Source organism: Pan troglodytes, chromosome 19, assembly GCF_028858775.2.
Source record: "Pan troglodytes isolate AG18354 chromosome 19, NHGRI_mPanTro3-v2.0_pri, whole genome shotgun sequence".
Classification (NCBI taxonomy): domain Eukaryota; kingdom Metazoa; phylum Chordata; class Mammalia; order Primates; family Hominidae; genus Pan; species Pan troglodytes.
In genome coordinates, this window is record NC_072417.2 from 36,772,914 (window position 1) to 36,786,139 (window position 13,226).

Below are 13,226 nucleotides of genomic sequence, written 5' to 3' on the forward strand. Positions count from 1 at the left end.
TGTTAAACAGGATGGTCTCGATCTCCTGACCTCGTGATCTACCCGCCTCGGCCTCCCAAAGTGCTCGGATTACAGGCATGAGCCACCGCACACAGCCAAGCCAGTCATTTAGAAAAGACACTCTACTCCAAAGAAACACACATTTTTTTTTTTTTTGAGTCAGGGTCTCACTTTGTCACCCAGGCTGGAGTGAAGTGGTATGATCTCAGCTCACTGCAGTTTCCACCTCTCAGGCTCAAGTGATCATCCTGCCCAGCCCCCCAAGTAGCTGGGACTACAGGAGCACACCACCACGCCTGGCTAATCGTTTGTATTTTTAGTAGAGATGGGTTTTGCCATGTTGTCCAGGCTGGTCTCAAACTCCTGAGCTCAAGCGATCCGCCTGCCTCAGCCTCCTAAAGTGCTAGGATTACAAGCGTGGGCCCCTGTACCCAGCCAGAAATACACATTCTTACAACAAATACTGTTCACAGTCCCTCTGTTCATTTTTTTCTACACCTGCTTAAAGAAAGAAGAGGGTGGAGGGAAAATAACAGTATACACTGAGCACATTACAGAACTTTGTTGTTCAACTTTAATTTAGACCTGCAGTAAATTAATATTGCAAGCCAATAAAATGTATTTTTAGAGATGCTTTGGAAGATAGATACGAAGTTAAAAAATAAATAGTTCACCTCTATTCTCCAAAAGCCCCATGGCATTTTTCCACAGAATATATCCTCTCTTCCCCTCTAGGTACCTGGATTTAGTCCTTACAAATCCTAATTACTGTATGGCCTCAGAACACGATCTTCCTCATATACCATCTCATGATCACAGTTCCATATCTGTGTCCTATTCTTTTTTTCTACCCTCTATCTCCACAGATCTTATCATAGCCCTTGTATATTAGAGGTGTTCAATAAGCTTACTGAAAATCTCGAGGTTAAAAAAGCTGTCACAGACATGACCATCATTTCAAAAATATAGAACATTTCAACACCACAGGTAAGAGATGCAATATCTTAAAATATAAAAATATTTGGCAGGGCACAGTGGCTCACGCCTGTAATCTCAGCACTTTGGGGGGCCAAGGCAGGTGGATCACAAGGTCAGAAGTTTGAGACCAGCCTGGCCAACATGGTGAAACCCTGTCTCTACTAAAAATACAAAAATTAGCTGGGCGTGGTGGCAGGTGCCTGTAATCCCAGCTACTCGGGAGGCTGAGGCAGGAGAATCACTTGAACCTGGGAGGTGGAGGTGGCAGTGAGCCGAGATAGCTCCACTGCACTGCTGCCTGGGCGACAGACCAAGACTCCATCTCAAATAAATAAATAAATAAATAAATGTTGAACAGATATCAATTTATAAAAAACACCACTTTTTCCTCTTCTTTTTTTTTTTTTTTTTTTGTTTCTTTTGAGATGGAGTCTCGCTCTGTCACCAGGCTGGAGTGCAGTGACACAATCTCAGCTCACTGCAACCTCTGCCTTCCGGGTTCAAGTAATTCTCCTGCCTCAGCCTCCCGAGTAGCTGGGATTACAAGCACACGCCACCATGCCCAGCTAATTTTTGTATTTTTAGTAGAGACGGGATTTCAACATATTGGCCAGGATGGTCTCAATCTCCTGACCTCGTGATCCGCCCACCTCAGCCTCCCAAAGTGCTGGGATTACAGGCATGAGCCACCGTGCCTGGCCTTTGTCCTTATTTTTCTTATTTTGATATAGACCAAGGACTGCTTGATCATGTATGAATACCAGTCCAAAGACTGGTTTTATTTATTTATCTTTTCTGAGACGGAGTCTCACACTGTCGCCCAGGCTGGAGTGCAGTGGCACAATCTCAGCTCACTGTAACCTCCACCTCCCAAGTTCAAGCAATTCTCCTGCCTCATTCTCCCAAGTAGCTGGGATTACAGGTGTGCACCACCACACCTGGCTAATTTTTCTATTTTTAGTAGAGACAGCATTTCACCATGTTGGCCAGGCTGGTCTTGAACTCCTGACCTTGTGATCCACCTGCCTCAGCCTCCCATAGTGCTGGGATTACAGGCATGACCCACTGTACCTGGCCCAAAGACTGGTTTTAAAAATACATGCTTAGCCAAGTGCAGTGGCTCATACCTGCAATCCCAGCACTCTGGGAGGCTAAAGCAGGAGGATCATCTGAGCCCAGGAGTTCAAGTTTGCAATGAGCTATGATTGCATCACTGCAATCCAACCTTGGCAACAGAGGAAGACCCCGTCTTTTCAAAAAAAAAAAAGGCAATTTTTATTTTAAGATACTCTGTGAGTAGCTGGCTAAACTATATCAATATATTCTCTCTAAAAAAATTGGCCAGGCACAGTGGCTCACGCCTGTAATCCCAGCACTTCAAGAATCCAAGGCAGATGGATCACCTGAGGTTAGGAGTTCGAGACCAGCCTAGCCAACATGGTGAAACCCTGTCTCTACTAAAAACACAAATATTAGCCAGGCATGGTGGCGCACACCTGTAGTCTCAGCTACTCGGGAGGCTGAGGCATGAGAATCACTTGAACCCGGGAGACGGAGGTTGCAGTGAGCCAAGATCACGCCACTGCACTCCAGCCTCGTGACAGAGCAAGACTCCGTCTCAAAAAAAAAAAAAAAAGAAATTTCACACCAAAAGAACTACCTTCTTGCAGAAACAGCTAACTGTAGGTCTGGGACATCCTGACATGCCAGAAAGCAAGTAAAATATCAACTATTGCTGGGGTAATGTCAAAAGGACACAAACCAATTAAAATAGTTCCTTGCTAGTCAAAGATGGAAAAATATGAGCACCAAAAGAAAATAAGATGGGATTCTGCTTCTAGTCAAGGTATAGAACTGGCACTGGATTTATCCTCCCATCATAAATAAGAACAAGAAAACTGGACATAATATATGAAATAACACTTTTCAAGACTTTTGTCATGATGCAACAATGGACAGTAATCTCTGAGATACAAAAACAAATAAGGTGAACACTAGGATTGCCCAGCCTATTGCCCTGAGAAAATTTCCATAGTGAGGGGAAAGTCAATCCATGTTTTCTGAGTTGAGACTGCACTAGAAACCTGAGGAGGTTGGCTGGGTGCGGTAGCTCATGCCTGTAATCCCAGCACTCTGGGAGACCGAGGCGGGTGGATCACAAGGTCAGGAATTTGAGACCAGCCTGGCCAACATAGTGAAACCCTGTCTCTACTAAAAATACAAAAAAATTAGCTGTGCGTGATGGCAAGCGCCTGCAATCCCAGCTACTTAAGAGGCTGAGGCAGGAAGATCACTTGAACCTGGGAGGCAGAGCTTGCAGTGCGCCAAGATCGCACCACTGCACTCTAACCCAGGCAACAGTGTGAGACTCTGTCTCAAAAAAAGAAAAAATAAATAAAAAAGAAAAAAAAAGAAAAAGAAACCTGAGGAGGCCAAGCAGACAGAGATGTGGGGAAGAATACAGAAGAAACAGCTGGGCAAAGCTCTGGAAATCTGCAGAGTCCCCCTCAAGTCTAAAATTGAGTACTCATCAGTGAAAGATCAGAGGAAACAATCTCTGAGGCTCACAGAGAGCTGTGAATGATTCGTCTTCCCATCAGGTAGACTGGCAAATATAACTAATGGAATATTGAAGCACTCAGAAAGGTTTTGCCTAAGGAGTGGGGCAAAATTAGCCCTAGACTAAATGCTGCTACTGTTTTGCCTACTACAGTTTAAAAGACCTGAAAAAGCTGGGCGTGGTGACGGCTCACACTTGTAATCCTAGCACTACGGGAGGCCAAGGCAGGAAGACTGCTGGAGGCCAGGAGTTTGAGACTAGCCTGACAACACAGCAAGACCCCCTCTACAAAAAAAAATTTCTTTTAATTAGCTGAGTGCGGTGGTCTGTAGTCCTAGCTACTCAAAAGGCTAAGGTTGGGGGATTGCCCAAGCCCACTTCGAGGTGGCAGGGAACCATAATCGTGCCACTCCACTCCAGCCTTGGCAACAGATTGAGACTGTCTCAAAAACAAACACATACACAAGACCTGAAGATAAACTTTTCCCAACTAACTTAACCACATCACAGAAGAAAGTTAATGAACAGTTATAGGTACAAAAAGTGCAGGATTGATAAATTTAAAAAAAAAAGAACAGTCAGGAATACATAAATATCCAGCACCCAAGAAGGCAAACTGTACAGTCTGACATGCAATCAGAATTATCAGGCATCCAAAGAATCAGAAAAATACAATCCATAATGAAAGAGGGAATAATCAATCAATTGAAAAAACAACTCAGAAATGACACAGATGGGCCAGGCGTGGTGGCTGATGCCTGTAATCCCAGCACTTTGGGAGGCCATGGCAGGTGGATCACCTGAGGTCAGGAGTTTGAGACCAGCCTGGCCAATATGGTCAAACCCTGTCTCTATTAAAAATACAAAAACATTAGCTGGGCGTGGTGGCGGTTGCCTATAATCCCAGCTACTCGGGAGGCTGAGGCAGGAGAATTGCTTGAACCTGGGAGGCGGAGGTTGCAGCGAGCCAAGATTGTGCCACTGCACTCCAGCCTGGGCGACAAGAGCGAGACTCCGTTTCAAAAAAACAAAAATTACACAGATGATAGAATTAATAACCAAGACCATTAAAACAGTTGTTATAACTGTATTCCATATGTTCAAAAACCTACAGGAAAGACTGGGCACATGGTAAGTAGAAACACAGAAGATATAAAAAGGACCCAAATCAAACTTCTAGAAATGAAAACTATACTTATAGCAGTGACAGCATACTAGATACTACAGAAAAGATGTGTAAACTTGAATAAATAGTAATAATAACTAACCAAACTGAAACAAAAAGAGGAAAAAGACTGAAAAATTGAACAAAGCATCAGTGTGCCAGGAGACAATTTCAAGTGGTCTAAAATACCTATAATAATAACTGGAGTTGCCAAAGGAAATGGGGAGGACAGAAAAAATGTTTTAAGAAATACTGGTTGAAATTTTATCAACTTTGATCTTCCCAACTATAAACTCATATATGCAAGAAACTCAACAAATCCCAAGCACAAGAAACATGAAGAGAAGTACACCAAGGCATATCATAATCAAATTACTTAAAACCAGTGAGAAAATCTCCAAAGCAACAAAGAAATAATAAACACAAAGAGGTGAAACATATTATATATATAAAAATCCATGAGTTCATAATAATACTTAAAAAATTAAACTACACAAAAACTCACTGGTCAACTGTCAAGGTTGCTAGGACACCATCACTCTAAGTACTAATAAATAAAGGAATGAATGAAGCATTTCTGGTGCCTATAAACTGTATTCCAAAGCATCCAAAGAATTGATGAGGAATAGTGCTTCCTTTTAAAATTCTAATAAATGCAAAAAAGGGAATTATAAAATTATCATTTTGTAATCTACAAGGGATAATCTGCTATGATGTCATAGGAAGTACACAGGCCACCTGTATATGTATGCCAGACCCAGAACAGAACCTGAATCTAATAAAGCCCATAGATCTAACTGCCAGTTTACAAGAAATATAGGGAAGAGGACTATACTAACTGACACCATGAGGATATAATCAGCAGACAATCCAGAATGTGAAAAATTTCATGACAAATGACTCAGATTCTTCAACAAATTAATGACATGAAAAGAAAGGTGAGTGAATTGTTAGCGAGATTAAAAGAAAGTTAAGAGAACTGAATCAAATGTAAGATATGAACCTTGTTTGGATCCAGATTTGAACAAATCATTTGAAACAACAGAAAATTGACATTAGACTGTGTATGAGATTATATGAAGAAATATAGTTAATAGATCTTTTTTTTTGGAGATGGGATCTCACTCTGTCACCCAGGCTGGAGTGCAGTGGCCCAATCACAGCTCACTGCAGCCTCAACCTTCTAGGCTCAAGTGAACCTCCCACATCAACTTCCAGAGTAGCTGGGTCTACAGGCATACACCACCACACCTAGCTACTTTTTTTTTTTTATTATTTGTAGAGACAAGGTCTCGCTATGCTGCTTAGGCTGGTTGTTAACTCTGTTGGGTCTGATTATGATATTATAGTTATGCTTTTTTAAAAGTCCTTATCAGATAGAGATAAATATTGAAGAAGTTATGGGTGAAATGATATGATGGTCTTCAGATTTGTTTTAAAATAATCTGGCAGGGGTGGGCAGGAAACGTGTACGTGTAGAAGATAAAAAATAAATGGCAAAATGCTGATAATTAACATTATTTTCTTAGATTTATTTTTTTCAAAACATTATGGCTTAAGGAAAATAGTTTACTTACTTGGTGACTTGCCTATGTAGTAGCTATTAAAAAAACAGGGTTTTTGTGAGTTTACACCTTGTTTGTCTACTTGATGGGACTGAGTAGCTTCCTTCAACTGAGATAGAATTTGTCTACCACTGCGCTGGGAAGAGGCATTCACTTCAAATATCTAAAAGAAGAATATAAGAAAAAACGAAGGGAGAATGGTTTATGTTTCCTTTTAATCCAAGGGTAATTATTACATTAACATTCTCTCATCATAGCTGTTACTAACCTTAAATCCAAGCTCCTGGGCACAAGCATACACTGCAGCAGTTTTTCCCACTCCTGTTGGCCCTGTTATAAGGACAGTATTGCAAAGACGACTCTCTTCTTCATCATCTGAACTGCCTTTAAAGTCTATGCCACCCGAGAAATCTGAAAAATTATTCAAATGCATATAAAATGACGATTGCTGAGGAAGCAATTCTACCTTATGAAACCCAATGATCAAATCCCACAAACTTCTTGCAATAAATGCTGAAAAATTACTTTATACAGGCCGGGCGTGGTGGCACATGCCTATAATCCCAGCACTTTGGGAAGCTGAGGCGGGCAGATCACAAGGTCAGGAGTTCGAGACCAGCCTGGCCAAACCCCATCTCTACTAAAAATACAAAAATTAGCCGGGTGTGGTGACACATGCCTGTAGTCTCAGGTACTCGGTAGGCTGAGATGGGAGAATTGCTTGAACCCAGGAGGTGGAGGTTGCAGTTAGCCGAGATCACACCATTGCACTCCAGCCTGGGTGACAGAGTGAAAAAAAAAAAAAAAAAAAAAGTAGAAAATCAAATATAAAATACCAATTAAGAAATTTTATAGGCCAGGTGTAGTGGCTCATGCCACTGCTTAATCCCAGCACTTTGGGAGGCCAAGGTGGGTGGATCACGAGGTCAGGAGTTCAAGACCAGCCTGGCCAAGATGGTGAAACCCCATCTCTACTAAAAATACAAAAATTAGTCAGGCGTGGCGGCAGGCGCCTGTAATCCCAGCTACTCAGGAGGCTGAGGCATGAGAATCGCTTGACCCGGGAGGCGGAGGTAGCAGTGAGCCGAGATTGCGCCACTGCACTCCACTATGGGAAACAGAGCAAGACTCTGTCTCCAAAAAAAAAAAAAGAAATTTTATAGAAAGTTTTAGTTAATGTAACTCTAAAAACGTTCAGTGAAATGGTAAAAAAAAAGACACACAAAATACCTTCATGTTTCTCATCTCTTTTTCCCTTCAGATTCTGCCTTTCTTCCAATTCAGCTCTTCTTTTCCAGTCTTTCAACCAACTGCCACAAGAAAACGTAATAAAAATAATTCACAGAATATAGCTATGCCTTAGACTTTATGTTAAAATGATTATCGGGGGAAGTTATGGCATATTGTTAGTTTCTCTGCCACTGGCCATTCAACTGATGAAGGCTTTCTTGTTATTTTTACTAGTACAGCTTTATATGGCATATTGTTAGTTTCTAAACACTCCACAGTGCTTGTGAATCAACTAAAGAGTAAAATAGCTTTACATGGACATGAACATTTTTAAATGAAGTAGTTTCTGCCAAAATATACAAGACTATATGTGTAAGAATATTCACTGTAGCATTGTTCATATTAGCCTCTAACAGGAAAAACATAAAAACACACCATTGGGGAAAAATACATTATAGTACACTCACTTAGAAACTGGTATACAGCAATTAAAAAGAACTGAGGTGGCAGGGCAGGCACAGTGGCTCAGGCCTGTAATCCCAGCACTTTGGAAGGCAGAGGCAGGCGAATTGCTTGAGCCCAGGAATTTGCAACCAGCCTGGGCAACACAGCGAAACCTGTCTCTACAAAAAACATTAGCCAGGCATGTTGGTGCACACCTGTAGTCCCAGCGACTTGGGAGGCTCAGGTGGGAGGATGGCTTGAGCCTGAGAGGCGACGGTTGCAGTGAGCCAAGATTCAACCACTGCACTCCAGCCTGGGCAACAGAGCAAGACCCTGTTTCAAAATAAAAAAAAAGAACTGCGGTATATTGTGTAATTCCATGAAAGATGCCTAATATACAATGTACAACAGAAAGATTAAGTTCTATTCTAGAGCTAGAATGCCTGAGTTTAAATCCCAGTTCCATCACTTTCTAGCTGTGTGACTTTGGACAAATAACTCAGCCTCTCTAGGCCTTGGTTTCTTCATCTATGAGATGAGGACAACAGTATTTATGCTCATAGTATTTTTCTTTTTTTGAGACAGTCTTGCTTTGTCACTGGAGTGTAGGGGTGCGATCATAGCTCACTGCAGCCTCGAATCCTTGGACTCATGTGACCCTCCCACCTCAGGCTCCTGAGTGGCTCAGAATCCAAGTGGGCGCCATCATTCCCAGCTATTTTTTTTATTTTTTGTAGAGATGGGGTCTCCCTATTTCACCCAGGCTGCTCTCAAACTCCTGGCCACAAGCAGTCCTTCTGCCTCAGCTTACGAAAGCACTGGGATTACAGGCTTGAGCCACCGTACCCAACTGCTCACGGTACCATTCTAAGGATAAAATGAATTAAGAACAGTACAAGTAAAAAAAAAGAAAAGAAAGAAGGAACAATACAAGTACTTAGAACAGTAGTACCAAGTTCACGCTATTAACTGTAATTATGGGTCTGTAAATCCTTATATGAAATCCTTTGGACCAGATTGTTTTAGAATTAATTTTTCAGATACTTAAAAGGTTATTTGGTACATATACTGCATATTACATAATACCCCTAATGGGGTCTAGGCAGTACACCCATAATCATTTAAGTTGGTTTGGTTTGTTTTTTTGCTTTGTTTTGGGACAGAGTCTTTGTTGCCCAGGCTGGAGTGCACTGGCACGACCTCGGCTCGCTGCAATCCTCACCTCCCGGGTTCAGGCGATTCTCATGCCTCAGCCTCTCCAGTAGCCAGGATTACAGGCGTGCATCACCACACCCAGCTAATTTTTGTATTTTTAGTAGAGATGGGGTTTCACCATGTTGGCCAGGCTGGTCTCGAACTCCCAGCCTCAAGTGATCTGCCTGCCTCAGCTTCCCAAAGTGCTGGGATTACAGGTGTGAGCCACTGCACTGGGCCATCACTTAATATTTTTATTAAAAAATATATGAATTCTGGCCAAGTGCAGTGGCTGACACCTGTAATCCCAGCACTTTAGGAGGCCAAGGCGCGTGGACCACCTGAGGTCAGGAGTTTGAGACCAGCCTGGCCAACATGGCGAAACTGTCTCTACCAAAAATACAAAAATTAGCCTGGCATGGCGGTGCACCCCTGTAGTCCCAGCTACTCAGGAGGCTGAGGCAGGAGAATCTATGGAACCTGGGAGGCAGCGACTGTAGTGAGCCAAGATCGTGCCATTACACTCCAGCCTAGGCAACAGAGTGAGACTCTGTCTCGAAAAAAAAAAAAAAAAAATTTGTAAATTCTACTAAGTGTAAAGGTATAACAAATTTCATGTAATAAAGTCAATAAACTTTCATTATTCAGAATTTTTTGGATGTGAGAATTGAAGATGAAGGACTGGGGACCTGAATTAGTAGTAATGTGATCCCATTTGTTAGAAAGGAAGGAACTAACATATGCATAAAAATATTTTTCTGGAAGCTTTTACAAAAAATTTTCAATGATTATCTCTGAGAAGTAGAAATGTAAGAAAAGAGGGCTACTTTTCACTTAAACTTCTACCAGTTTTTTGAAGATTTTATCATGAGATATATTACTTTGTAACTACAATTTCGAAACAAAAACAGTAAAACTAAGTTTGTAAACTATTTCTCAATTCCTTACACATTTTACCAACCTATGTAACTTTTTTATAGCTAACTCATTTCCTATAAGTTCACTGGCAGTCTGAGGTTGATACTTTTCTGTCCAAAGCATGTCTTCAGTTCCAGAATCTAAAGCAAAAAAAAAAAAATTAAGGTATTCATTCCTTGACATAAACATATATGAATTATTAGTCATTTACATTATTGTTACAATGTCACAGTAGGTATTTGCAGAAATATTTATATTTACAAAATGCCAGAGGTACTTTTAAAACAACATTACATTTAAAATTCTTCACACCAAACCCTTCCCCCTAAAAAAAAATAACCACCATAATCTTATTAAAATATTAAAGTGTTAGCCGGGCGCGGTGGTTCACGCCTGTAATCCCAGCACTTTGGGAGGCTGAGGTGGGCGGATCACGAGGTCAGGAGATCGATACCATCCTGGCTAACACGGTGAAACCCCGTCTCTACTAAAAGTACAAAAAATTAGCCGGGCGTGGTGGCGGGGGCCTGTAGTCCCAGCTACTCAGGAGGCTGAGGCAGGAGAATGGCGTGAACCCAGGAGGCGGAGCTTGCAATGAGCGGAGATCGCGCCACTGCACTCTAGCCTGGGCGACAGAGCGAGACTCCGTCTCAAAAAAAAAAAAAAAAAAAAAAAAATTAAAGCGCACACTTAAACATTTTTTTTTTTTTTTTTAGGATTACCATCTGGCCCAGCAATCACATTACTGGGTATATACCCAAAGGAAAATAAACTGTTCTACCAAAAAGACACATGTACTCACATGTTTATCAGCACTATTTAGAACAGCAAAGAGACTGAACCTGGGAGACGGAGGTTGCAGTGAGCCTGGATTGTGCCACTGCACTCCAGCCTGAGCAACAGAGTGACAGTCCATCTCAAAAAAAAAAAAAAAAAAGCAAAAATGGAATCAACCTAAGTGCCCAAAAATGGTGGACTGGATAAAGAATTTGTAGGACATATATACACCATGGGATAGTATGCAGCCATAAAAAAGAAAGAAATCATATCCTTTGCAGCAACATGGTTGCAGCTGGAGGCTATTATCCTAAGTGAATAAATGCAGAAACAGAAAACCAAATAATGCATGTTCTCATTTATAAGCTGAACCTAAACACTGGGTACACATGGACATAAAGATGGGAACAAAAGACACTGGAGGCCACATGTGGTGGCTCACACCTATAATCCCAGCACTTTGGAAGGCCAAGGCAGGTAGATCACTTGAACCCAAGAGATCGGGATTGGCCTGGGCAACATAGTGTGACCCTGTCTCTTAACAACAACAAAAAAGACACTGGGGACTACAAAAGGGAGGAGGGAAGAAGTGAGGACAAGGGTTGAAAAACTATCTATTGGGCAGTATGTTCACTATTTGGGTAACAGGTTCAATTGAAGTCCAAATCTCAGCATCATGGAACGTATCCATGTAACAAAACTGCATATGTGCCCCTTGAGTTGAAAATTTAAAATAAATAGTTTTTTTTCTTTTTTTAAGAGATGAGGTCTTGCTATGCTGCCCAGGCTGGACTGCAGTGGCTATTCACAAGCACAAACACAGCTCCCTGCATTCCTGAACTTCCAGCCTCAAGCTCCCACCTCAGCCTCCTGAGTAGGTGGGACTACAGATGTGAGCCACCACAAACAGCAATATTTAAATTTTTAATAACCACTGAAGAAACATGAATGATGAGAAATAATTTGTGGCATAAAACCAATAATCGGGATGGGTGCAGTGGCTCATGCCTGTAATCCCAGCACTTTGGGAGGCCGAGGCGGGCAGATCACTTGAGATCAGGAGTTCGAGACCAGCCTGGCCAACATGGTGAAACCCCATCTCTACTAAAAATACAAAAAGTAGGCCGGGCTCGGTGGTTCACATCTGTAGTCCCAGCACTTTGGGAGGCCGAGGTGGGAGGATCACTTGAGGTCAGGAGTTCGAGAGCAGCCTGGCCAACACGGTGAAACCCCGTCTCTACTAAAAATATAAAAATTAGCCAGGCGTGGTGGCACACGCCTGTAGTCCCAGCTACTAAAGAGGCTGAGGCAGGAGAATAGCTTGAACCTGGGAGGTGGAGGTTGCAGTGAGCCGAGATTGTGCCACTACACTCCAACCTGGGTGACAGAGCGAGACTTTGTCTCCAAAAAAAAAAAAAAAAGCCGGCCACGGTGGCTCACGCCTGTAATCCCAGCATTTTGGGAGGCTGAGGAGGGTGGATCACAAGGTCAGGAGATCAAGACCATCCTGGCTAACACGGTGAAACCCCATCTCTACTAAAAATACAAAAAATTAGCTGGGCGTGGCAGCGTGTACCTGTAGTCCCAGCTACTCAGGAAGCTGAGGCAGGAGGATGGTACGAACCCAGGGGGCAGAGCTTGCAGTGAGCCGAGATCGCGCCACTGCACTCCAGCATGGGCAACAGAGTGAGACTCTGTCTCAAAAAAAAAAAAAAATACATAAAGTAGCCGAGCATGGTGGTGGGCTCCTGTAATCCCAGCTACTCAGGAGGCTGAGGCAGAAGAATCGCTTGAACTCAGGAGGTGGAGGCTGCAGTGAGTCCAGATCATGCTACCACAGTCCAGCCTGGGCATTTTGACTATGACCAGAGGTTAGATGTGGAATTTTCTTTTTTTCTTGAGACAGGGTCTTGCTCTGTTACCCAGCCTGGAGTAGTGGTGCAATCATGGCTCACTGCAGCCTTAACCTCAAGTGATCCTCTCACATCAGCCTCCTGGGGAGGTGAGACTACAGGCATGTGCCACCATGCCTAGCCAATTTTTTTTTCTTTTTTTTTTTGTAAAGGTGTGGTCTCCCTGTGTTGCTCAGCCTGGCCTCAAACTCCTAGGCTCAAGCAATGCTCCCACCTCGGCCTCTCAAAGTGCTGGGATTATAGGGATGAGCCATGGTGCCTGGCCCCAGGTATGGAATTTTCCACTTATGGCACCATGTCAGCACTCAAAATGTTTTGGATTTTGGAGCATTTCAAATTTCAGATTTTTGGATTAGGGATACTCATCCTGTATAAAGCTATATAAATGAATAAATCAATAGCATACTTTGGAAAAGCTATATATACTGAATGGGGCTGGGCGCGGTGGCTCATGCCTGTAATCCCAGCACTTTGGGAGGCCA

The 13,226-nt window shown here is 42.5% G+C and overlaps 1 protein-coding gene and 1 long non-coding RNA gene across 5 annotated transcripts in view; one reads left to right on the plus strand and one right to left on the minus strand.

The window, feature by feature from the left end:
* ATAD5 (ATPase family AAA domain containing 5) overlaps positions 1–13,226 on the minus strand; it is a 62,965-nt gene that overhangs the window by 18,979 nt on the left and 30,760 nt on the right. For all 4 annotated transcript variants that reach the window (XM_063798739.1, XM_016932048.3, XM_016932049.4 and 1 more), the window contains exons 11-14: positions 10,098–10,194; positions 7,499–7,578; positions 6,537–6,679; positions 6,281–6,431 (exon numbers count right to left, since the gene is read on the minus strand). In XM_063798739.1, coding sequence (XP_063654809.1) covers positions 6,281–6,431; positions 6,537–6,679; positions 7,499–7,578; positions 10,098–10,194 — 471 coding nt within the window. The remainder of the gene's footprint in view (positions 1–6,280; positions 6,432–6,536; positions 6,680–7,498; positions 7,579–10,097; positions 10,195–13,226) is intronic.
* LOC134808873 (uncharacterized) lies at positions 902–10,998 on the plus strand. The gene is made up of 2 exons (XR_010152914.1): positions 902–987; positions 10,771–10,998. It is a non-coding gene; the product is annotated as an uncharacterized LOC134808873 (long non-coding RNA).